The sequence below is a fragment of the Oncorhynchus nerka genome, linkage group LG14 (assembly GCF_034236695.1).
Source record: "Oncorhynchus nerka isolate Pitt River linkage group LG14, Oner_Uvic_2.0, whole genome shotgun sequence".
NCBI lineage: Eukaryota > Metazoa > Chordata > Actinopteri > Salmoniformes > Salmonidae > Oncorhynchus > Oncorhynchus nerka.
Genome location: NC_088409.1, coordinates 94049775 through 94076086, shown reverse-complemented (window position 1 = coordinate 94076086; position 26312 = coordinate 94049775). Strand labels below are relative to the sequence as shown.

The 26312-nt window shown below is 44.2% G+C and overlaps 1 protein-coding gene across 2 annotated transcripts in view; it reads left to right on the top strand.

Moving 5' to 3' along the window:
• The window catches only part of LOC115124585 (voltage-gated potassium channel subunit beta-1), a 218241-nt gene that overhangs the window by 172741 nt on the left and 19188 nt on the right, over positions 1-26312 (top strand). For both annotated transcript variants that reach the window (XM_065000552.1, XM_065000553.1), the window contains exons 4-8: positions 2331-2410; positions 2533-2577; positions 11552-11596; positions 13477-13520; positions 14308-14394. In XM_065000552.1, the coding sequence (XP_064856624.1) occupies positions 2331-2410; positions 2533-2577; positions 11552-11596; positions 13477-13520; positions 14308-14394 (301 nt within the window). The remainder of the gene's footprint in view (positions 1-2330; positions 2411-2532; positions 2578-11551; positions 11597-13476; positions 13521-14307; positions 14395-26312) is intronic.

The window sequence follows — 26312 nt, the reverse complement described above, 5'->3', positions numbered from 1 at the left end:
TTCACCTCTCTCTTAGTCTCTCTCTCCCTCTCCCTGTCTCTCCCTCCCTCTCCCTCTCCCTCTCTCTCCCTCTCCATCTCCCTCTCCCTCTCCCTCTCTCTCTTAGTCTCTCTCTCCCTGTCTCTATTCCTCTGTTTATCTTTCTGTCTCTCTGTCAGTCATCAATCAGTGTTTAATTTCACAGTATATTGTCCCTGCTCTATTACAACCACTTTGAGATTAGCTCACTTTTGTCCCCAGTCATTCTGAGCAGCCAGTGTTCCAGCTCCATTCTGTGCAGCCAGTGTTCCAGCTCAATTCTGAACAGCCAGTGTTCCAGCCCCATTCTGAGCAGCCAGTCCATTCTGAACAGCCAGTATTCCAGCCCCATTCTGAACAGCCAGTGTTCCAGCTCCATTCTGAGCAGCCCGTGTTCCAGTTCCATTCCTCTGTTTTATTTATTTTTAATCCCTCTCTCCACTTTCATCCGACGCGTTGGATCGTCCGCTCTCACGCACACACCAGGGTTTGGATCCTTGCCTAACTTCTAGCCGCAGAGATAATGTTAAGAGAGTTGACGGACAGATCCTCAGCGGGGTAGAGGAGGATTAGGGAACTCTGTTAGTGGCAACGCTTCCAAAGTCCTCTACAACTCACATAGGGAGACGGTTACTCACACACAGACACACACACTCTGTCTCACACAGAGACACACTCTCAGTCTCACACACAGAGACACACACTCTCAGTCTCTCACACAGAGACACACTCTCAGTCTCACACACAGACACACACACTCCCAGTCTCACACACAGACACACACACTCTCAGTCTCACACACAGACACACACACTCTCAGTCTCACACACAGACACACACACTCCCAGTCTCACACACAGACACACACACTCTGTCTCACACACAGACACACTCCCAGTCTCACACACAGACACACACACTCTGTATCACACACAGACACACACACTCTGTCTCACACACAGACACACACACTCTGTCTCACACACAGAGACACACACTCCCAGTCTCACACACAGACACACACACTCTCTATCACACACAGACACACACACTCCCAGTCTCACACACAGACACACACACCCTGTCTCACACAGACACACACACCCTGTCTCACACAGACATACACACTCTCAGTCTCACACACAGACACACACACTCTGTCTCACACACAGACACACACACTCCCAGTCTCACACACAGACACACACACTCTGTCTCACACACAGACACACACACTCCCAGTCTCACACACAGACACACACACTCCCAGTCTCACACACAGACACACACACACTCCCAGTCTCACAAAGAGACACACACACTCCCAGTCTCACACACAGACACACACACTCCCAGTCTCACACACAGACACACACACTCCCAGTCTCACACACAGACACACACACTCCCAGTATCACAAAGAGACACACACACTCCCAGTCTCACACACACACACACACACTCCCAGTCTCACACACAGACACACACACTCCCAGTCTCACACACAGACACACACACTCCCAGTCTCACAAAGAGACACACACACTCCCAGTCTCACACAGAGACACACACACTCCCAGTCTCACACACAGACACACACACTCCCAGTCTCACACAGAGACACACACACTCCCAGTCTTACACAGAGACACACACACTCCCAGTCTCACAAAGAGACACACACACTCCCAGTCTCACACAGAGACACACACACTCCCAGTCTCACACAGAGACACACACACTCCCAGTCTCACACAGAGACACACACACTCCCAGTCTCACAAAGAGACACACACACTCCCACTCTCACACCGCTGCAGTGGGGAATTATAGCAAATTCACTTACAGTCTCATTGCAGTAAGCGCACTATAAAAGAGAATTTAATCTGGGAACAATTCAGCCTGATGATGTATGATCTGCAGTCTGTGTGAATCACAGTCAAGTCTGCTGCCTCAGCCTGCTGCGCTGACACAGAAACACACTGGAGAGACGAGCAGCTCAGCTCTCTAGAGAGGGACAACTATAGAAGCAGACTGGAAACACTGTCTACAGTATCCTGGAGGAGAGAAGGAAGACAGTGGAACTGAGAGGAGGAGCAGAGCCAGACAGTGTTTCTACCAACCAAACAGCCTTCTGATGTTAGATAGATGGATTAAATCCTGGCTGTTAACCAGGGGTTCCTACATCTGATGATGATAACGACGATGACGATGAGAATGCGTGTGTATGTTAAGTGTTGAGTGTGATGTCATGTGTGTGTGTGTGTGTGTGTGTGACATCTTTGACCTCTGACCTCTGTGTGTTTTCCCAGGTGGCCGAGCAGCTGATGACCATAGCGTATGAGAGTGGGGTCAATCTGTTTGACACAGCGGAGGTGTACGCTGCTGGAAAGTGAGTCAGGATATAGTAGTGAAAGTCTTTATATCAGGTCACTGTAATAGCAAGTGATGGTCAGCTATGTGATACTGACCACTGAGAGGAGTTGTGACACTTTCTTCCATTGCTTTTTTTAGAGCTGAAGCCATATTGGGTAATATCATCAAAAAGAAGTCCTGGAGGTAGGCCACTGTGTGTGTGTGTGTGTGTGTGTGTGTGTGTGTGTGTGTGTGTGTGTGTGTGTGTGTGTGTGTGTGTGTGTGTGTGTGTGTGTGTGTGTGTGTCCGTGTGTGTCCGTGTGTGTGTCCGTGTGTGTCCGTATGCCAGCAGTTTTGTTTTCCTAAACTCCACCTCAAAATCAGATTCACTTAAGCACTTCCTGTCTCTGTAACCATGTCGACTGGCAGATGCTTCCAGAAGGCTGGACGCCTCTGAGAGTTCCATGGTAGGGCCAGGAAGAGAGAGAGGTTTTCTCATTTTGAAGATTTGGTTTTCCTTCAAACTTTCCTTATTGATTGACATGCTCTTTCTGTGAAGGAGTTGACAGTTGCTTTTACACAAGGAACTAACGTTTAGAGGGAAGCAGGAGGGCAAGAAGAAGATGAAGGGACTCCAACAGAGATTCACACTCACTTCCTCCCTTCACACACTTCCTCCCTTCCCCTGCAGTTCCTCTCAGTAAATCTGTTACATAAGCAGTCTGTTTCCCAATGGGGGTAACTGATCTTATACCACTATAAAGCGTCCCACTATAAACATTCCCCCCAATTAGACCCCAGGAACATCAAAAGGGATCCTCACACCATTGACCCCTACTTAACATTAGACCATTGACCCCTACTTAACATTAGACCACTGACCACTACTTAACATTAGACCACTGACCCCTACTTAACATTAGACCACTGACCCCTACTTAACATTAGACCACTGACCCCTACTTAACATTAGACCACTGACCACTACTTAACATTAGACCACTGACCCCTACTTAACATTAGACCACTGACCCCTACTTAACATTAGACCACTGACCCCTACTTCACATTAGACCACTGACCACTACTTAACATTAGACCACTGACCACTACTTAACATTAGACCACTGACCACTACTTAACATTAGACCATTGACCCCTACTTAACATTAGACCATTGACCCCTACTTAACATTAGACCATTGACCCCTACTTAACATTAGACCACTGACCACTACTTAACATTAGACCACTAACCACTACTTAACATTAGACCACTGACCCCTACTTAACATTAGACCACTGACCACTACTTAACATTAGACCACTGACCACTACTTAACATTAGACCACTGACCCCTACTTAACATTAGACCACTGACCACTACTTAACATTAGACCACTGACCACTACTTAACATTAGACCACTGACCCCTACTTAACATTAGACCACTGACCCCTACTTAACATTAGACCACTGACCCCTAAGTGCCTATATGAGTGTTCCATCTGTATATAAGTGCCTATATGTGTGTTCCATCTGTATATAAGTGCCTATATGAGTGTTCCATCTGTATATAAGTGCCTATATGCATGTTCCATCTGTATATAAGTGCATATATGCGTGTTCCATCTGTATATAAGTGCCTATATGCGTGTTCCATCTGTATATAAGTGCCTATATGCATGTTCCATCTGTATATAAGTGCCTATATGCGTGTTCCATCTGTATATAAGTGCATATATGCGTGTTCCATCTGTATATAAGTGCCTATATGCGTGTTCCATCTGTATATAAGTGCCTATATGCGTGATCCATCTGTATATAAGTGCTTATATGCGTTTCCATCTGTATATAAGTGCCTATATGCGTGTTCCATCTGTATATAAGTGCTTATATGCGTGTTCCATCTGTATATAAGTGCCTATATGCGTGTTACATCTGTATATACGTGCCTATATGCGTGTTCCATCTGTATATACGTGCCTATATGCGTGTTCCATCTGTATATAAGTGCCTATATGCGTGTTCCATCTGTATATAAGTGCTTATATGAGTGTTCCATCTGTATATAAGTGCCTATATGCATGTTCCATCTGTATATAAGTGCCTATATGCGTGTTCCATCTGTATATAAGTGCCTATATGCGTGTTCCATCTGTATATAAGTGCTTATATGCGTGTTCCATCTGTATATAAGTGCCTATATGCGTGTTCCATCTGTATATAAGTGCCTATATGCGTGTTCCATCTGTATATAAGTGCCTATATGCGTGTTCCATCTGTATATAAGTGCCTATATGCGTGGTCAATCTGTATATAAGTGCCTATATGCGTGTTCCATCTGTATATAAGTGCCTATATGCGTGTTCCATCTGTATATAAGTGCCTATATGCGTGTTCCATCTGTATATAAGTGCCTATATGCGTGTTCAATCTGTATATAAGTGCCTATATGCGTGTTCCATCTGTATATAAGTGCCTATATGCGTGTTCCATCTGTATATAAGTGCCTATATGCGTGTTCCATCTGTATATAAGTGCTTATATGCGTGTTCCATCTGTATATAAGTGCCTATATGCGTGTTCCATCTGTATATAAGTGCCTATATGTGTGTTCCATCTGTATATAAGTGCCTATATGTGTGTTCCATCTGTATATAAGTGCCTATATGCGTGTTCCATGCCTTCCTGTGTGCGTGTGTGTGTTTGTGTGCCTCTGTACCTCTTTGTGTCTGTATAGAGTGAATGATTGGATTCATTTTTTAATTAGATTGTATTTTTGTGTCAAATTGCTACTTGGCAATCCATCCCTTATAGGATTAATGGCAACATAAACAAATATTAAAATGACTCGGTGATAATTCAGTGATAATTCAGTGATAATTCTTCAGGTGTTCTGGCGCACCGCATAAAGAGTGAAAAAATACATCTCTACATCATAGCTATAATTCTAGCAGTAAAAATAATACAAATAAATACAAGCAGAAAAATAAAGCGGAAGGCGTTTTAACCCGGTCTGGTACACAGAGAAGATTCAAGTTAGATAGAGGCCTACACACAATCTACAGTATATTCATACATGCCCTTTGGTATCTGGAGCTAAATGTTTTTTAATATTAACTTATATTTTGCCTTTTTCTTTTATTCCAGGCTTTATTTAAACATTGAGCAAATGGAAAAATACAATAGAAAAACAACCATTTCAGTTTCTCCTCATCGCTCAGCCACATAATGGCAGAGGATAAAATGAGTTTCATTCTCTATTTCTCCGAGGTCACAATAGTTACATAGTCTTTCCTTTTCCATTTCACCACAATTACCGACCTGTTTCAATACACAGAGGCAATATCCCTGATCTGACCTGTTTCAATACACAGAGGCAATATCCCTGATCTGACCTGTTTCAATACGCAGAGGCAATATCCCTGATCGTACCTGTTTCAATACACAGAGGCAATATCCCTGATCTGACCTGTTTCAATACACAGAGGCAATATCCCTGATCTGACCTGTTTCAATACACAGAGGCAATATCCCTGATCTGACCTGTTTCAATACGCAGAGGCAATATCCCTGATCGTACCTGTTTCAATACGCAGAGGCAATATCCCTGATCTGACCTGTTTCAATACGCAGAGGCAATATCCCTGATCTGACCTGTTTCAATACACAGAGGCAATATCCCTGATCTGACCTGTTTCAATACGCAGAGGCAATATCCCTGATCTGACCTGTTTCAATACACAGAGGCAATATCCCTGATCTGACCTGTTTCAATACGCAGAGGCAATATCCCTGATCTGACCTGTTTCAATACACAGAGGCAATATCCCTGATCTGACCTGTTTCAATACGCAGAGGCAATATCCCTTATCTGACCTGTTTCAATACAGAGAGGCAATATCCCTGATCTGACCTGTTTCAATACACAGAGGCAATATCCCTGATCTGACCTGTTTCAATACACAGAGGCAATATCCCTGATCTGACCTGTTTCAATACACAGAGGCAATATCCCTGATCTGACCTGTTTCAATACGCAGAGGCAATATCCCTGATCTGACCTGTTTCAATACACAGAGGCAATATCCCTGATCTGACCTGTTTCAATACACAGAGGCAATATCCCTGATCTGACCTGTTTCAATACGCAGAGGCAATATCCCTGATCTGACCTGTTTCAATACGCAGAGGCAATATCACTGATCTGACCTGTTTCAATACACAGAGGCAATATCCCTGATCTGACCTGTTTCAATACGCAGAGGCAATATCCCTGATCTGACCTGGCTTCAATACACAGAGACAATATCCCTGATCTGACCTGTTTCAATACACAGAGGCAATATCCCTGATCTGACCTGTTTCAATACACAGAGGCAATATCCCTGATCTGACCTGTTTCAATACACAGAGACAATATCCCTGATCTGACCTGTTTCAATACACAGAGACAATATCCCTGATCGTACCTGGCTTCAATACACAGAGACAATATCCCTGATCTGACCTGTTTCAATACACAGAGGCAATATCCCTGATCTGACCTGTTTCAATACACAGAGGCAATATCCCTGATCTGACCTGTTTCAATACACAGAGGCAATATCCCTGATCTGACCTGTTTCAATACACAGAGGCAATATCCCTGATCTGACCTGTTTCAATACACAGAGGCAATATCCCTGATCTGACCTGTTTCAATACACAGAGACAATATCCCTGATCTGACCTGTTTCAATACGCAGAGGCAATATCCCTGATCTGACCTGTTTCAATACACAGAGACAATATCCCTGATCGTACCTGGCTTCAATACACAGAGGCAATATCCCTGATCTGACCTGTTTCAATACACAGAGGCAATATCCCTGATCTGACCTGTTTCAATACACAGAGACAATATCCCTGATCTGACCTGTTTCAATACGCAGAGGCAATATCCCTGATCTGACCTGTTTCAATACACAGAGGCAATATCCCTGATCTGACCTGTTTCAATACACAGAGGCAATATCCCTGATCTGACCTGTTTCAATACACAGAGGCAATATCCCTGATCTGACCTGTTTCAATACACAGAGACAATATCCCTGATCTGACCTGTTTCAATACACAGAGGCAATATCCCTGATCTGACCTGTTTCAATACACAGAGGCAATATCCCTGATCGTATCCCTGAATCAAACAAAATCAAATCAAATCATCAAATCAAATCTAATTTTATTAGTCACATGCGCCGAATACAACAGGTGAAATGTTTACTTGACAAGCCCTTTAACCAACAATGCAGTTTTAAGAAAATAAAGTTAAGAAAATAAATACAAAAATAAACTAAAGTAAAAAAGAAAAGAAAGTAACATAATAAAATATACAATAATACATAGCGAGGCTATTCTCAATTTGTTCAAAAGGTTCTGAAATGTGGATTTATGATTAATCTCCTCCAACCACTTATTTTCATTTGCATCATCAGTTTTTGTAGTGTTTTTTTAAAGCATCCATGTCTCCCTTAATTTGTTTTTTTTTGCACAAATGTTCACAGTCAGACTGTTGGAAAAGTTCAGACATTTCAGTTGCCCAGGGTCCCCCTATGGAGAGAATCCCACGAATAAAAAAAAAGTTTGCTAGCTGTATATAAAATTGCCATATCCAACAGTCTATTCATGCCTGTGTGTGTGTGTGTGTTATATACACTGAACAAAAATATAAACCTGTAAAGTGTTGGTTCCGTGTTTCATGAGCTGAAATAAAACGCCCCAGAAATGTTCCATATGTTCCAATGTTTCTTAAAAACTGTTGTGCAAAAATGTGTTTAAGGTTAAATCCTTGTTAGTGAGTATTTCTCCTTTGCCACGATAATCCATCCACCTGACAGGTGTGGCATATCAAGAAGCTGATTACACACCGTCATCATCACAGAGGTGCACCTTGTGCTGGGGATAATAAAAGGTCACTCTACAATGTGTAGTTTTGTCACTCAACAAAATGCAACAGATGTTTCATGTTGTGAGCGAGTGTGAAATTGTCATGCTGACTGCAGGAATGTCCACCAGAACTGGTGCCATAGAGTTGAATGTTCATTTCTCTACCATAAGCCCCCTCCAACGTCATTTTAGTGAATTTGGCAGTATGGTGAACCGGCCTCACTATCGCAAACCACCTGTAACCCGCCAGCCCAGGACCTCCATATCCATCTTCTTCACCTGAGGGATCTTCTGAGACCAGCCACCCGGACAGCTGATGAAACTGTGGTTTTGCACAACCGAAGAATTTCTGCACAACTGTCAGAAACCGTCTCAGGGAAGCTCATCTGCTCGTCGTCCTCAGCAGGGTCTTGACCTGACTGCAGTTTGGTGTCCTAACCGACTTCTGAAGGGAAATGCTCATCTTCAATGGCCGGTGGCGCGCTGGAGAAGTGTTCTCTTCACGGATGAATCCCAGTTTCAACTGTACCGGACAGATGGCAGACAGCATGTATGGTGCCGTGTGGGCGAGCGATTTGCTGATGTCAACGATGTCTACAGAGTGGCCCCATAGTGGCAGTGGGGTTATGGTATGGGCAGGAATAAGCTACGGACAACGAACACAATTGCATTTTATTGAAGCCAATTTTAATGCTCAGAGATACCGTGACGAGATCCTGAGGCCCATTGTCGTGCCATTCATCCACCGCCATCACTTCATGTTTCAGCATGATAAAGTACGGCACCATGTCGCAAGGATCTGTACACAATTTCTGGAAGCTGAAAATGTCCCCGCATACTCACCAGACCTGTCACCCATTGAGCCCGTTTGGGATGCTCTGGATCGACGTGTACGACAGCGTGTTCCAGTTTCCCGCCGATATCCAGCAACACACAGCCATTCCACACACTGTGTGTGTGTGTGTGTGTGTGTGTGTGTGTGTGTGTGTGTGTGTGTGTGTGTGTGTATACATATAGTTATATGTCTCTCTGTATCTCTTTGTCTTGTTGATGTGTCCTAGCTGTTATGTCACAATGTTCTGTCATTGGTTCCCTCCCTTTGTCATTTCGTAACGGAACTGGTACACACTCATTCATGTCTGGCAGTACAGAATGTAGGAGAGCAGGAGTTTCACTCATAGACACACAACTCATTTACACTAATCTACATGGACATAATGATGGGAAAGGGAGAGAGGATCAGATGATGTAGTTAGATAAACACAATAGCCTTCTGAATCACTTTGATAACTGTCATCTCTCTATTGATAACTGTCATCTCTCTATTGATAACTGTCATCTGTCTATTGATAACTGGCATCTCTCTATTGATAACTGTCATCTCTCTATTGATAACTGTCATCTCTCTATTGATAACTGTCATCTCTCTATTGATAACTGTCATCTCTCTATTGATAACTGTCATCTCTATTGATAACTGTCATCTCTCTATTGATAACTGTCATCTCTCTATTGATAACTGTCATCTCTCTATTGATAACTGTCATCTCTCTATTGATAACTGTCAACTCTCTATTGATAACTGTCATCTCTCTATTGATAACTGTCATCTCTCTATTGATAACTGTCATCTGTCTATTGATAACTGGCATCTCTCTATTGATAACTGTCATCTCTCTATTGATAACTGTCATCTGTCTATTGATAACTGTCATCTCTCTATTGATAACTGTCATCTCTCTATTGATAACTGTCATCTGTCTATTGATAACTGTCATCTGTCTATTGATAACTGTCATCTCTCTATTGATAACTGTCATCTCTATTGATAACTGTCATCTCTCTATTGATAACTGTCATCTCTATTGATAACTGTCATCTCTCTATTGATAACTGTCATCTCTCTATTGATAACTGTCATCTCTCTATTGATAACTGTCATCTCGATTGATAACTGTCATCTCTCTAAAGATAACTGTTATCTCTCTCTATTGGATAACTGTCATCTCTATTGATAACTGTCATCTCTCTATTGATTACTGTCATCTCTATTGATAACTGTCATATCTCTATTGATAACTGGTATCTCTCTATTGATAACTGTTATCTCTCTCTATTGATAACGGTCATCTCTATTGATAACTGTCATCTCTCTCTATTGATAACTGGTATCTCTCTCTATTGATAACTGTCGTCTCTCTCTATTGATAACTGTCATCTCTCTATTGATAACTGTCATCTCTATTGATAACTGTCATATCTCTATTGATAACTGGTATCTCTCTATTGATAACTGTTATCTCTCTCTATTGATAACGGTCATCTCTATTGATAACTGTCATCTCTCTCTATTGATAACTGGTATCTCTCTCTATTGATAACTGTTATCTTTCTATTGATAACTGTCATCTCTCTCTATTGATAACTGTCATCTCTCTCTATTGATAACTGTTATCTTTCTATTGATAACTGTCATCTCTCTATTAATTACTGTCATCTCTCTATTGATAACTGTTATCTCTCTCTATTGATAACTGTCATCTCTATTGATAACTGTCATCTCTCTCTATTGATAACTATTATCTTTCTATTGATAACTGTTATCTTTCTATTGATAACTGCCAGCTCTCCCTATTGATAACTGTCATCTCTATTGATAACTGTCATCTCTCTCTATTGATAACTGTCATCTCTATTGATAACTGTTATCTCTCTCTATTGATAACTGTCATCTCTCTCTCTATTGATAACTGTCATCTCTATTGATAACTGTTATCTCTCTCTATTGATAACTGTCATCTCTCTCTATTGACAACTGTCATCTATATTGATAACTGTTATCTCTCTCTATTGATAACTGTCATCTCTCTCTATTGATAACTGTCACCTCTATTGATAACTGTTATCTCTCTCTATTGATAACTGTCATCTCTCTCTACTGATAACTACAATGTCTATATTGATAACTGTTATCTCTCTCTATTGATAACTGTCATTTCTCTCTCTATTGATAACTGTTATCTCTATTGATAACTGTCATCTCTCTATTGACAACTGTCATCTCTATTGATAACTGTCGTTTCTCTCTAATTCTCTCCCTCCTTCATCTCTCTCTAATTCTCTCCCCCCCTCCCCTCTCTCCCTTCCTTTCTGTCTTTCTCTCTCCCCCCTCTCCTCTCTCCCTTCCTTCCTTTCTCTCTCTCTCTCTCTCAAATTCTCTCTCTCTCTCTCTCTCTCTCTCTCTAGACGATCAAGTCTGGTCATCACTACCAAGCTGTACTGGGGAGGAAAGTAAGTGCCTGTTCAAAAAGTCTTAACTATGTTTCAAATACTGCAGAGCTCAGCTCTTTACACAAACACCTACATGACTCTTCTTTCTCTGCTTCTGCACCTCTTCACTGTTAACATCCTGTCATACGCTCCTGTTCTGCTGACTGGGGGACATTGTCTGATACCACACACCCACGCGTACACACACACACACACACACACACACACACACACACACACACACACACACACACACACACACACACACACACACACACACACACACACACACACACACACATACTTTGCAGAGGTTTTAGATACATGCAGTATAGATACATGGTACATGCAGTGGCAGTCATCCAGTTGAGAGTAGTGATGAAGGTCAAGGCGTAGGTTATTTCTTCCCTCCGTCAACGTTCCCTCAATCATCCGTCATCACTATGTATTCATCCATCCTTCATCACTATGTATTAATCTGTCCTTCATCACTATGTATTTATCCATCCTCCATCACTACGTATTCATCCATCCTTCATCACTATGTATTCATCCATCCTCCATCACTACGTATTCATCCATCCTTCATCACTATGTATTCATCCATCCTTCATCACTATGTATTCATCAATCCTTCATCACTATGTATTCATCCATCCTTCATCACTATGTATTCCTCCGTCCTTCATCACTATGTATTCCTCCATCCTTCATCACTATGTATTCCTTCAGCCTTCATCACTATGTATTCATCCATTCTTCATCACTATGTATTCATCCATCCTTCATCACTATGTATTCCTCTGTCCTTAATCACTATGTATTCCTTCATCCTTCATCACTATGTATTCCTCTGTCCTTCATCACTATGTATTCCTTCATCACTATGTATTCATCCATACCTCATCACTATGTATTCCTCCATCTTTCATCACTATGTATTCATCCATCCTTCATCACTATGTATTCCTTCATCACTATGTATTCATCCCTCCTTCATCACTATGTATTCCTCCCTCCTTCATCACTATGTATTCCTTCATCCTTCATCACTATGTATTCCCCCCTCCTTCATCACTATTTATTCATCCATCCTTCATCACTATGTATTCCTTCAGCCTTCATCACTATGTATTCCTTCATCCTTCATCACTATGTATTCCTCCCTCCTTCATCACTATTTATTCATCCATCCTTCATCACTATGTATTCCTTCATCCTTCATCACTATGTATTCCTTCATCCTTCATCACTATGTATTCCTTCATCCTTCATCACTATGTATTCATCCATCCTTCATCACTATGTATTCCTTCATCACTATGTATTCATACATCCTTCATCACTATGTATTCCTTCATCACTATGTATTCCTTCATCACTATGTATTCCTTCATCACTATGTAATCATCCATCCTTCATCACTATGTATTCATACATCCTTCATCACTATGTAATCATACATCCTTCATCACTATGTATTCCTTCATCACTATGTATTCATACATCCTTCATCACTATGTATTCATACATCCTTCATCACTATGTATTCATCCATCCTTCATCACTATGTATTCATCCATCCTTCATCACTATGTATTCCTTCATCACTATGTTTTCATCCATCGTTCAGCAGGAGAAGGAAAGGAGTTGATGGAACGCAGACTCTAAACACTAACTCACAGATAGTTACTGTACATAAAACACACACACACACACACACACACACACACACACACACACACACACACACACACACACACACACACACACACACACACACACAGAAGTGGGCAAGCACTGAGAAGGTCACAGCAGGAAGGCCGTGTGGGTTGAGTATCAGCAGTGAGCAGAGAAACAGAGTTGAACTTGTTGACCTTCTGACCTGTCTGTGTCCACAGGGCAGAGACTGAAAGAGGCCTTTCAAGGAAACACATTATTGAAGGTAAGGCCACACAGCACACACACACACACACACACACACACACACACACACACACACACCTTACTTCACCCCGTCTAACCCTGTCTCACCCCGTCTAACCCTGTCTCACCCCGTCTAAACCTGTCTCACCCCGTCTAACCCATATCAACTGTATTGATTGATATCTCCTCTCTCCCCTCCTCCTCTCCTCTCTTTATCCCTCCCCTCGTCTCTCTCCCCTCCTCTCACCTCCTCCTCTCCTCTCTCTCCCTCCCCTCGTCTCTCTCCCCTCCTCTCACCTCCTCCTCTCCTCTCTCTCCCCTCCCCTCGAGAGAGACTCTCCCTCCTCTCCCCCTCCTCTCCCTTCCTCCTCTCCCCCTCCTCTCTCTCTCTCCCCCTCCTCTCTCTCCCATCCTCCTCTCTCTCCCCTCCTCTCCCCCTCCTCTCCCCCTCCTCTCCCTTCCTCCTCTCCCCCTCCTCTCTCTCCCCTCCTCCTCTCCCCTCCCATCCCCTCCCCTCCTCTCCCCCTCCTCTCCCCTCCTCTCCCCTCCTCATCTCCCCTCCTCCTCTCCCCTCCTCTCCCCTCCTCCTCTCCCCCTCCTCTCCCTCCTCCTCTCCCCTCCTCTCTCCCCCTCCTCTCCCCTCCTCTCCCCTCCTCATCTCCCCTCCTCCTCTCCCCTCCTCTCCCCTCCTCCTCTCCCCTCCTCTCCCCTCCTCCTCTCCCCTCCCTCCCATCCCCTCCTCTCCCCTCCCCTCCTCTCCCCTCCTCCTCCTCTCCCCTCCTCTCCCCTCCTCTCTCTCTCTCCAGGTCTGAAGGGCTCTCTCCAGAGGTTGCAGCTGGAATACGTAGACGTGGTCTTTGCAAACCGCCCCGACACCAACACGCCCATGGAGGGTGAGTCAGTCTATCAACATTCACCATTGGGGACCGAGCAACCAATGTAAGTCAGGGTGATTAGTCTCATATTCTGATAAACTAAAATCTGATTGGTTTGTGTTTGTATTTTTTAAGGATCCCCATCAGCTACTGCCAAGGCATAAGCTACTCTTCCTGGGGTCCAGCAACATTTAGGAAGTTAATGCAAGCAGGAGATTTTCTTTGCCAGGCTAACAAACAGAGCAGAATCAGGATTTAGGCAGACAGACAGACAGACGGACAGACGGACAGACAGACAGACAGACAGACAGACAGACAGACAGACAGACAGACAGACAGACAGACAGACAGACAGACAGACAAGACAGACAGACAGACAGACAGACAGACAGACAGACAGACAGACAGACAGAGACAGACAGACAGACAGACAGAAAGAGCAGAATCATGATTTAGACAGACAGACAGACAGACAGACAGACAGACAGACAGACAGACAGACAGACAGACAGACAGACAGACAGACAGACAGACAGACAGACAGACAGACAGACAGACAGACAGACAGACAGACAGACAGAGCAGAATCATGATTTAGACAGACAGACAGACAGACAGACAGACAGACAGACAGACAGACAGACAGACAGACAGACAGACAGACAGAAAGAGCAGAATCATGATTTAGACAGACAGACACATCAAATCAAATTTTATTTGACACGTGCGCCGACTACAAAAGGTGTATTCCTTACTTACAGGCTCTAAACAATAGTGCAAAAAAGGTGTTAGGTGAACAATAGGTAAGTAAAGAAATAAAACAACAGTAAAAAGAGAGGCTATATACAGTAGAGAGGCTATAAAAGTAGAGAGGCTATATACAGTAGACAGGCTATATACAGTAGAGAGACTATATACAGTAGACAGGCTATATACAGTAGAGAGGCTATATACAGTAGAGAGGCTATATACAGTAGAGAGGTTATATACAGTAGAGAGGCTATATACAGTAGAGAGGTTATATACAGTAGAGAGGCTATATACAGTAGAGAGGCTATAACAGTAGCGAGGCTATATACAGTAGAGAGGCTATAACAGTAGCGAGGCTATATACAGTAGAGAGGCTATATACAGTAGAGAGGCTATATACAGTAGCGAGGCTATAACATTAGATAGGCTACATACAGTAGAGAGGTTATATACAGTAGATAAACTATATACAGTAGAGAGGCTATATACAGTAGAGAGGTTATATACAGTAGAGAGGCTATATACAGTAGAGAGGCTATATACTTTAGAGAGACTATATACAGTAGAGGGGCTATATACAGTAGTGAGGCTATATACAGTAGAGAGGCTATATACAGTAGAGAGGCTATATACATTAGAGAGACTATATACAGTAGAGGGGCTATATACAGTAGAGAGGCTATATACAGTAGAGAGGCTATATGCAGTAGAGAGGCTATATACATTAGAGAGACTATATACAGTAGAGAGGCTATATACAGTAGAGAGGCTATATACAGTAGAGAGGCTATATACAGTAGAGGGGCTATATACAGTAGAGAGGCTATATACAGTAGCGAGGCTATATACAGTAGAGAGGCTATATACAGTAGAGAGGCTATATACAGTAGAGAGGCTATATACAGTAGAGAGGCTATATACATTAGAGAGACTATATACAGTAGAGAGGCTATATACAGTAGTGAGGCTATATACAGTAGAGAGGCTATATACAGTAGAGAGGTTATATACAGTAGAGAGGCTATATACAGTAGAGAGGCTATATACATTAGAGAGACTATATACAGTAGAGGGGCTATATACAGTAGTGAGGCTATATACAGTAGAGAAGCTATATACAGTAGAGAGGCTATATACAGTAGAGGGGCTATATACAGTAGAGAGGCTATATACAGTAGCGAGGCTATATACAGTAGAGAGGCTATAAACAGTAGAGAGGTTATATACAGTAGAGAGGCTATATACAGTAGAGAGGTTATATACAGTAGAGAAGTTATATACAGACACCAGTTAGTCAGGCTGATTGAGGTAGTATGTACATGTAGATATGGTTAAAGTAACTATGCATATGTGATGAACAGAGAGTAGCAGCAGCATAAAAATAGGGTTTGGGGGGGTTGGAGGGGGGGGTACACAACACAAATAGTCCGGGTAGCCATTTGATTACCTGTTCAGGAGTCTTATGACTTGGGGGTAAAAACTGTTGAGGAGCCTTTTTGTCCTAGACTTGGCACTCCGGTACCGGTAGCAGAGAGAACAGTCTATGAATCGGGTGCCTGGGGTCCTTGACAATTTTTAGGGCCTTCCTCTGACACCGCCTGGTGTAAAGGATCCTGAATGGCAGGCAGCTGAGCCCCAGTGATGTACTGGGCCGTACGCACGACCCTCTGTAGTGCCTTGCGGTGAGAGGCCGAGCAATTGCCATACCAGGCAGTGATGCAACCAGTCAGGATGCTCTCGATGGTGCAGCTGTAGAACCTTTTGAGGATCTAAAATAAGGGGGAATAGGCTTTGTCGTACCCTCTTCACAACTGTCTTGGTGTGTTTGGACAATTCTAGTTGGTTGTTGATGTGGACACCGAGGAACTTGAAGCTCTCAATCTGCTCCACTACAGCCCCGTCGATGAGAATGGGGGCGTACTCGGTCCTCCTTTTCCTGTAGTCCACTATCATCTCCTTAGTCTTGATCACGTTGAGGGAGAGGTCGTTGTCCTTGCACCACATGGTCAGGTCTCTGACCTCCTCCCTATAGGCTGTCTTGTCGCTGTCGGTGATCAGGCCTTCCATTGTTGTGTCATCAGCAAACTTAATGATGGTGTTGGAGTCGTGCTTGGCCGTGCAGTCATGAGTGAACAGGGAGTACAGGAGGGGACTGAGCACGCACCCCTGAGGGGCCCCCGTGTTGAGGATGAGGATCAGCGTGGCGGATGTGTTGTTACCTACCTTACCACCTGGGGGCAGCCCATCAGGAAGTCCAGGATCCAGTTGCAGAGGGAGGTGTTTAGTCCCAGGGTCCTTGGCTTAGTGATGAGCTTTGAGGTCACTATGGTGCTGAATGCTGAGCTGTAATCAATGAACAGCATTCTCACATAGTTGTTCCTTTAATCCAGGTGGGAAAGGGCAGTGTGGAATGCAATATAGATTGCATCATCTGTGGATCTGTTGGTGCGGTATGCAAATTGGAGTTGGTTTAGGGTTTCTGGGATAATGGTGTTGATGTGAGCCTATCTACCCATCTGGAAACCTCTTTCTCTCTCCTTGTCCTATACCTCTATCCTATCCCCCTCTCCTCCTCCTTCCCTCTCCCCCCTTCACTCCTCCACCTCCCTATTCTCCTCCTCCTTCCCTCTCTCCCCTTCACTCCTCCACCACCCTCCTCCTTCCCTTCTCCCCTTCAATCGTCCACCTCCCTCCTCCTTCCCTCTCCGAGAGAGAGAGAGAGAGAGAGAGAGAGAGAGAGAGGGAAGGAGAGAGAGTCTTTCTCCCTACTGATCATACCTTACAAACACTAATTAATAAACATGTCCACCGCTTGTTTTATTGACTTTAAAAAAGCATTAAATTCTATTTGGCATGAAGGAATGTTCTTCAAAATAATGTGGATCATTATGCAGCACCCCAATTAGAATTTGGACCAAAATATTTGACAGTGTAATCCTACCAATAGCTCTTTACGGAAGTGAGGTTTGGGCGGCCACTCAATACAATGGACTTTAAAATGTGGGACAAACATCCAATTGAAGCTCTACATGGAAAATTCTGTCTGAAAATTTGACAAGTCCAAAGAAATACACCAACAAATGCATCTAGGGCAGTACTGGGCCGCTTTCTAGTGGTAATGAAAATGCAAAAAAGATCATTACATTTTGGCTACACTTAAATTCAAGTCCAAATTCAAGTCTCCAATTCAAAGCACTTCAACCCCAAGAGCTGAGCCCAGAAACGAGCCCTCTCAGTCAGCTGGTGTTGGACCTCACCAACCAAGCTGAGCCCAGAAACGAGCCCTCTCAGTCAGCTGGTGTTGGACCTCACCAACCAAGCTGACACCAGCACTGATTCAAAATAAATAATTAAAATAAACATAATCATGAACCACTCAAAAGACTCACATTTACAACATAGGAAGAAGAAAACAAAATCCCAAAGCCGACTAAATTGTTATCTGGCCCTAAACAGAGAATATGAATTGGCTGATTATCTCTGCTCTGTCAGAGATACGAAGCAGAGACAGATCTTTACCAAGTACAGGCTGACAGAGACAGATCTGTACCAAGTACAGGCTGACAGAGACAGAGACAGATCTGTACCAAGTACAGGCTGACAGAGACAGAGACAGATCTGTACCAAGTACAGGCTGACAGAGACAGAGACAGATCCTTACCAAGTACAGGCTGACAGACAGAGACAGATCTGTACCAAGTACAGGCTGACAGAGACAGAGACAGATCTGTACCAAGTACAGGCTGACAGAGACAGAGACAGATCTTTACCAAGTACAGGCTGACAGAGACAGAGACAGATCTGTACCAAGTACAGGCTGACAGAGACAGAGACAGATCTTTACCAAGTACAGGCTGACAGAGACAGATCTGTACCAAGTACAGGCTGACAGAGACAGAGACAGATCTTTACCAAGTGCAGGCTGACAGAGACAGAGACAGATCTTTACCAAGTACAGGCTGACAGAGACAGATCTGTACCAAGTACAGGCTGACAGAGACAGAGACAGATCTGTACCAAGTACAGGCTGACAGAGACAGAGACAGATCTGTACCAAGTACAGGCTGACAGAGACAGAGACAGATCCTTACCAAGTACAGGCTGACAGAGACAGAGACAGATCTGTACCAAGTACAGGCTGACAGACAGAGACAGATCTGTACCAAGTACAGGCTGACAGAGACAGAGGCAGATCTGTACCAAGTACAGGCTGACAGAGACAGAGACAGATCTGTACCAAGTACAGGCTGACAGAGACAGAGACAGATCTGTAACAAGTACAGGCTGACAGAGACAGAGACAGATCTTTACCAAGTACAGGGTGACAGACAGAGACAGATCTGTACCAAGTACAGGCTGACAGAGACAGAGACAGATCTGTACCAAGTACAGGCTGACAGAGACAGAGACAGATCTGTACCAAGTACAGGCTGACAGAGACAGAGACAGATCTGTACCAAGTACAGGCTGACAGAGACAGAGACAGATCTTTACCAAGTACAGGCTGACAGAGACAGAGACAGATCTGTACCAAGTACAGGCTGACAGAGACAGAGACAGATCTTTACCAAGTACAGGCTGACAGGGACAGAGACAGATCTTTATCAAGTACAGGCTGACAGAGACAGAGACAGATCTGTACCAAGTACAGGCTGACAGAGACAGAGACAGATCTTTACCAAGTGCAGGCTGACAGAGACAGAGACAGATCTTTACCAAGTACAGGGTGACAGACAGAGACAGATCTGTACCAAGTACAGGCTGACAGAGACAGAGACAGATCTGTACCAAGTACAGGCTGACAGAGACAGAGACAGATCTGTACCAAGTACAGGCTGACAGAGACAGAGACAGATCTGTACCAAGTACAGGCTGACAGAGACAGAGACAGATCTTTACCAAGTACAGGCTGACAGAGACAGAGACAGATCTGTACCAAGTACAGGCTGACAGAGACAGAGACAGATCTTTACCAAGTACAGGCTGACAGGGACAGAGACAGATCTTTACCAAGTACAGGCTGACAGAGACAGAGACAGATCTGTACCAAGTACAGGCTGACAGAGACAGAGACAGATCTTTACCAAGTGCAGGCTGACAGAGACAGAGACAGATCTGTACCAAGTACAGGCTGACAGAGACAGAGACAGATCTTTACCAAGTACAGGGTGACAGACAGAGACAGATCTGTACCAAGTACAGGCTGACAGAGACAGAGACAGATCCGTACCAAGTACAGGCTGACAGACAGAGACAGATCTGTACCAAGTACAGGCTGACAGAGACAGAGACAGATCTGTACCAAGTACAGGCTGACAGAGACAGAGACAGATCCGTACCAAGTACAGGCTGACAGAGACAGATCTGTACCAAGTACAGGCTGACAGGGACAGAGACAGATCTGTACCAAGTACAGGCTGACAGAGACAGATCTTTACCAAGTACAGGCTGACAGAGACAGAGACAGATCTGTACCAAGTACAGGCTGACAGAGACAGAGACAGATCTGTACCAAGTACAGGCTGACAGAGACAGAGACAGATCTGTACCAAGTACAGGCTGACAGAGACAGAGACAGATCTTTACCAAGTACAGGCTGACAGAGACAGAGACAGATCCGTAACAAGTACAGGCTGACAGAGACAGAGACAGATCTTTACCAAGTACAGGCTGACAGAGACAGAGACAGATCTTTACCAAGTACAGGCTGACAGAGACAGAGACAGATCCTTACCAAGTACAGGCTGACAGAGACAGAGACAGATCTGTACCAAGTACAGGCTGACAGAGACAGAGACAGATCTTTACCAAGTACAGGCTGACAGAGACAGAGACAGATCCGTACCAAGTACAGGCTGACAGAGACAGAGACAGATCTGTACCAAGTACAGGCTGACAGAGACAGAGACAAATCTTTACCAAGTACAGGCTGACAGAGACAGAGACAGATCCGTACCAAGTACAGGCTGACAGAGACAGAGACAGATCTGTACCAAGTACAGGCTGACATAGACAGAGACAGATCTGTACCAAGTACAGGCTGACAGAGACAGAGACAGATCTTTACCAAGTACAGGCTGACAGAGACAGATACAGATCTGTACCAAGTACAGGCTGACAGAGACAGAGACAGATCTTTACCAAGTACAGGCTGACAGGGACAGAGACAGATCTTTATCAAGTACAGGCTGACAGAGACAGAGACAGATCTGTACCAAGTACAGGCTGACAGAGACAGAGACAGATCTTTACCAAGTGCAGGCTGACAGAGACAGAGACAGATCTTTACCAAGTACAGGGTGACAGACAGAGACAGATCTGTACCAAGTACAGGCTGACAGAGACAGAGACAGATCTGTACCAAGTACAGGCTGACAGAGACAGAGACAGATCTGTACCAAGTACAGGCTGACAGAGACAGAGACAGATCTGTACCAAGTACAGGCTGACAGAGACAGAGACAGATCTTTACCAAGTACAGGCTGACAGAGACAGAGACAGATCTGTACCAAGTACAGGCTGACAGAGACAGAGACAGATCTTTACCAAGTACAGGCTGACAGGGACAGAGACAGATCTTTACCAAGTACAGGCTGACAGAGACAGAGACAGATCTGTACCAAGTACAGGCTGACAGAGACAGAGACAGATCTTTACCAAGTGCAGGCTGACAGAGACAGAGACAGATCTGTACCAAGTACAGGCTGACAGAGACAGAGACAGATCTTTACCAAGTACAGGGTGACAGACAGAGACAGATCTGTACCAAGTACAGGCTGACAGAGACAGAGACAGATCCGTACCAAGTACAGGCTGACAGATAGAGACAGATCTGTACCAAGTACAGGCTGACAGAGACAGAGACAGATCTGTACCAAGTACAGGCTGACAGAGACAGAGACAGATCCATACCAAGTACAGGCTGACAGAGACAGATCTGTACCAAGTACAGGCTGACAGGGACAGAGACAGATCTGTACCAAGTACAGGCTGACAGAGACAGATCTTTACCAAGTACAGGCTGACAGAGACAGAGACAGATCTGTACCAAGTACAGGCTGACAGAGACAGAGACAGATCTGTACCAAGTACAGGCTGACAGAGACAGAGACAGATCTGTACCAAGTACAGGCTGACAGAGACAGAGACAGATCTGTACCAAGTACAGGCTGACAGAGACAGAGACAGATCTTTACCAAGTACAGGCTGACAGAGACAGAGACAGATCCGTACCAAGTACAGGCTGACAGAGACAGAGACAGATCTGTACCAAGTACAGGCTGACAGAGACAGAGACAGATCTGTACCAAGTACAGGCTGACAGAGACAGAGACAGATCTGTACCAAGTACAGGCTGACAGAGACAGAGACAGATCTTTACCAAGTACAGGCTGACAGAGACAGAGACAGATCCGTACCAAGTACAGGCTGACAGAGACAGAGACAGATCTGTACCAAGTACAGGCTGACAGAGACAGAGACAGATCTTTACCAAGTACAGGCTGACAGAGACAGAGACAGATCCGTACCAAGTACAGGCTGACAGAGACCGATCCGTACCAAGTACAGACTGACAGAGACAGAGACAGATCCGTACCAAGTACAGGCTGACAGAGACAGAGACAGATCCGTACCAAGTACAGGCTGACAGAGACAGAGACAGATCCGTACCAAGTACAGGCTGACAGAGACAGAGACAGATCTTTACCAAGTACAGGCTGACAGAGACAGATCCGTACCAAGTACAGGCTGACAGACAGAGACAGATCTGTACCAAGTACAGGCTGACAGAGACAGAGACAGAGCCGTACCAAGTACAGGCTGACAGAGACAGAGACAGATCCGTACCAAGTACAGGCTGACAGAGACAGAGACAGATCTTTACCAAGTACAGGCTGACAGAGACAGAGACAGATCTGTACCAAGTACAGGCTGACAGAGACAGAGACAGATCTGTACCAAGTACAGGCTGACAGAGACAGAGACAGATCTGTACCAAGTACAGGCTGACAGAGACAGAGACAGATCTGTACCAAGTACAGACTGACAGACAGAGACAGATCCGTACCAAGTACAGGCTGACAGAGACAGAGACAGATCCGTACCAAGTACAGGCTGACAGAGACAGAGACAGATCCGTACCAAGTACAGGCTGAGTGACCACCAATAGAAACCGCCAGATGTAAAATAAGCATTGCTTCCCAAAGAGGAGCGTGTATGTGGTCACTGCACGACAGGGGAGGAAGAAACAGAGATGCACTTTCTCCTTTACTGTGATAAATATTCCTCACCAAGAGATTCATTATTCACAGAAAATACCACATTTATTCAAAATGTTAACTTATTAAACCCAGAGGGAAAAAATCATACTCATGGTCGAATGAGCAACAGCTCCTCTTGCAGCCAAATATGTATTTGCCTGAGGGACACTGTTCATCTGCATAGTAAGCAGTAACTTACCTATTATTATTATTATTATTACTGTGATTATTATTCCAAACAGTAGTGGTATGTGTAGTAGGGTGATGGTAATGATAGCAGTTTAATGATGGTGGTAGTAAGGAAGTGTATAGGAGATGTTGTACCAACTGTGGCATTAAAAACCTAATTAAACTAAAATAATTAAACCCTAATCAGAAACCGTGGCTAGATGGTAGCATTCGCACGAAAGTGAAAGTGCCAACCACCGCATGTAACAATGACAAGGTGACTGTTAATATGACAGAATATAAACAGTAGTTATTCACTCTGCAAGGCAATCAGACAAGCTAAATGTCAGTATAGAGATAAAGTGGAGTTGCAATTCAATGGCCCAGACACGAGACGTATGTGGCAGGGACTACAGACAATCACGGACAACAAAAGGAAAACCAGCCACGTCTCCGAGACCGACGTCTTGCTTCCGGACAGGCTAAACACATTCTTCACTTTGCTTTGAGGATAACACAGTACCACCGACATGGCCCGCTAACATGGACTGTTGGCTCTCCTCCGTGGCCGACGTGAACCGTCCTCCATCGACGGGACCAAAGTGGAGAAGGTGGAAAGCTTTAAGTTCCTTGGTAAACACATCACTGACAAACTGAAATGGACCACCCACACAGACAGTGTGGTGAAGAAGGCGCAACAGAGCCTCTTAAACCTCAGGAGGCTATAGAAATGTGTCTTGTCACCTAAAACCCTCACAAAGTTTTGAAGATGGACAATTGAAAGCATCCTGTTGGGCTGCATCACTGCCTGGTACAGCAACTGCACTGCCCGCAACCGCATGGCACTCCAGAGGGTGGTGTGGTCTGTCCAATGCATTACCGGGGGCAAACTACCTGCCCTCCAGGACACCTACAGCACCCGATGTCACAGGAAGGCCAAAAAGATTGTGAAGGACATCAACCACCCGAGCCACTGCCTGTTCACCTCGCTATCATCCAGAAGGCGAGGTCAGTACAGGTGCAAAGCTGGGACCGAGGAACTGGAAAAACAGCTTCTATCTCAAGGCCATCAGACTGTTAAACAGCCATCACTAGCACATGAACAGAGCCCCAGGACCAGCTTGCTAAGGGACTCTTCTCCGGGTTCATCTCTCTGTAGGTGATGGCTTTGTTATGGAAGGTTTGGGAATTGCTTCCTTTTATGTGGTTGTAGAATTTAACGGCTCTTTTCTGGATTTTGATAATTAGCGGGTATCTGCCTAATTCTGCTCTGCATGCATTATTTGGTGTTTTATGTTGTACACAGAGGATATTTTTGCAGAATTCTGCATGCAGAGTCTAAATTTGGTGTTTGTTCCATTTTGTGAATTCTTGGTTGGTGAGCGGACCCCAGACCTCACAACCATAAAGGGCAATGGGTTCTATAACTGATTCAAGTATTTTTTGCCAGATCCTAATTGGTATGTCACATTTTATGTTAATTTTGATGGCATAGAAGGCCCTTCTTTCCTTGTCTCTCAGATCATTCACGTCTTTGTGGAAGTTACCTGTGGCGCTGATATTTAGGCCAAGGTATGTATGTTTTTTTGTGTGCTCCAGGGCAACGGTGTCTAGATGGAATTTGTATTTGTGGTCCTGGCAGCTGGACCTTTTTTGGAACACCATTATTTTGGTTTTACAGAGATTTACTGTCAGGGCCCAGGTCTGTCAGGTCCCAGGTCTGACAGAATCTGTGCAGAAGATCTAGGGTACTGCTGTAGGCCCTCCTTGGTTGGTGACAGAAGCACCAGATCGTCAGCAAACAGTAGACATTTGACTTCAGATTCTAGTAGGGTGAGGCCGGGCGCTGCAGACTGTTCTAGTGCCCTCGCCAAGTCGTTGATATCTATGTGGAAAGAGTGTGGGGCTTAAGCTGCATCCCTGACTCACCCCCACGGCCCTGTCGGAAGAAACGGTTGTGTTTTTGGGCCATTTTAACCGCACACTTGTTGTTTGTTTACATGGATTTTATAATGTCGTTTGTTTCTCCCCCATCATCACTTTTTATCAATTTGTATAGCAGACCCTCATGCCAAATTCAGTCAAAGGCTTTTTTGAAATCAACAAAGCATGAGAAGACTGCCTTTGTTTTGGTTTGTTTGTTTGTCAATTAGGGTGTGTAGGGTGAATACGTGGTCTGTGGTACGGTAATTTGGTAAAAAGCCAATTTGACATTTGCTCAGTACAAGTCTGCTGTTAATGGTAATGCAAAGGATTTTCCCAAGGTTGCGCATATCCCACGGTAGTTATTGGGGTCAAATTTGACTCCACTTTTGTGGATTGGGGTGATCTGTCCTTGGTTCCAAATATTGGGGAAGATGCCAGAGCTAAGGATGATGTTAAAGAATTTAAGAATAGCCTATTTAAATGTTATGTCTGTATATTTTATAATTTCATTGTCCTGTCTACTCCTGCTCCTCCCCTCTGATGTATGACGTAGCCAGAGTGCTAACCACCGGTCCTGGGATTCATCATTACGCACACCTGGCACTCATCATTACGCGCATCTGTGAATCATTATGATTCACATCTGGACTCCATTACCTTCATTATTTCCTCCCCTTTATATGTTACTCTCCCATGTTCACTCACCAGTTGGTATTGTTCTTGTGTATCGGTGTACATGTTAGTGACGTGTTCTTGGTTTTGTCGTTTTATTAAAAATGTTCACCTGCTTCTGAATCACCGCCCCATCATTACATTCATTGAGGATACCAT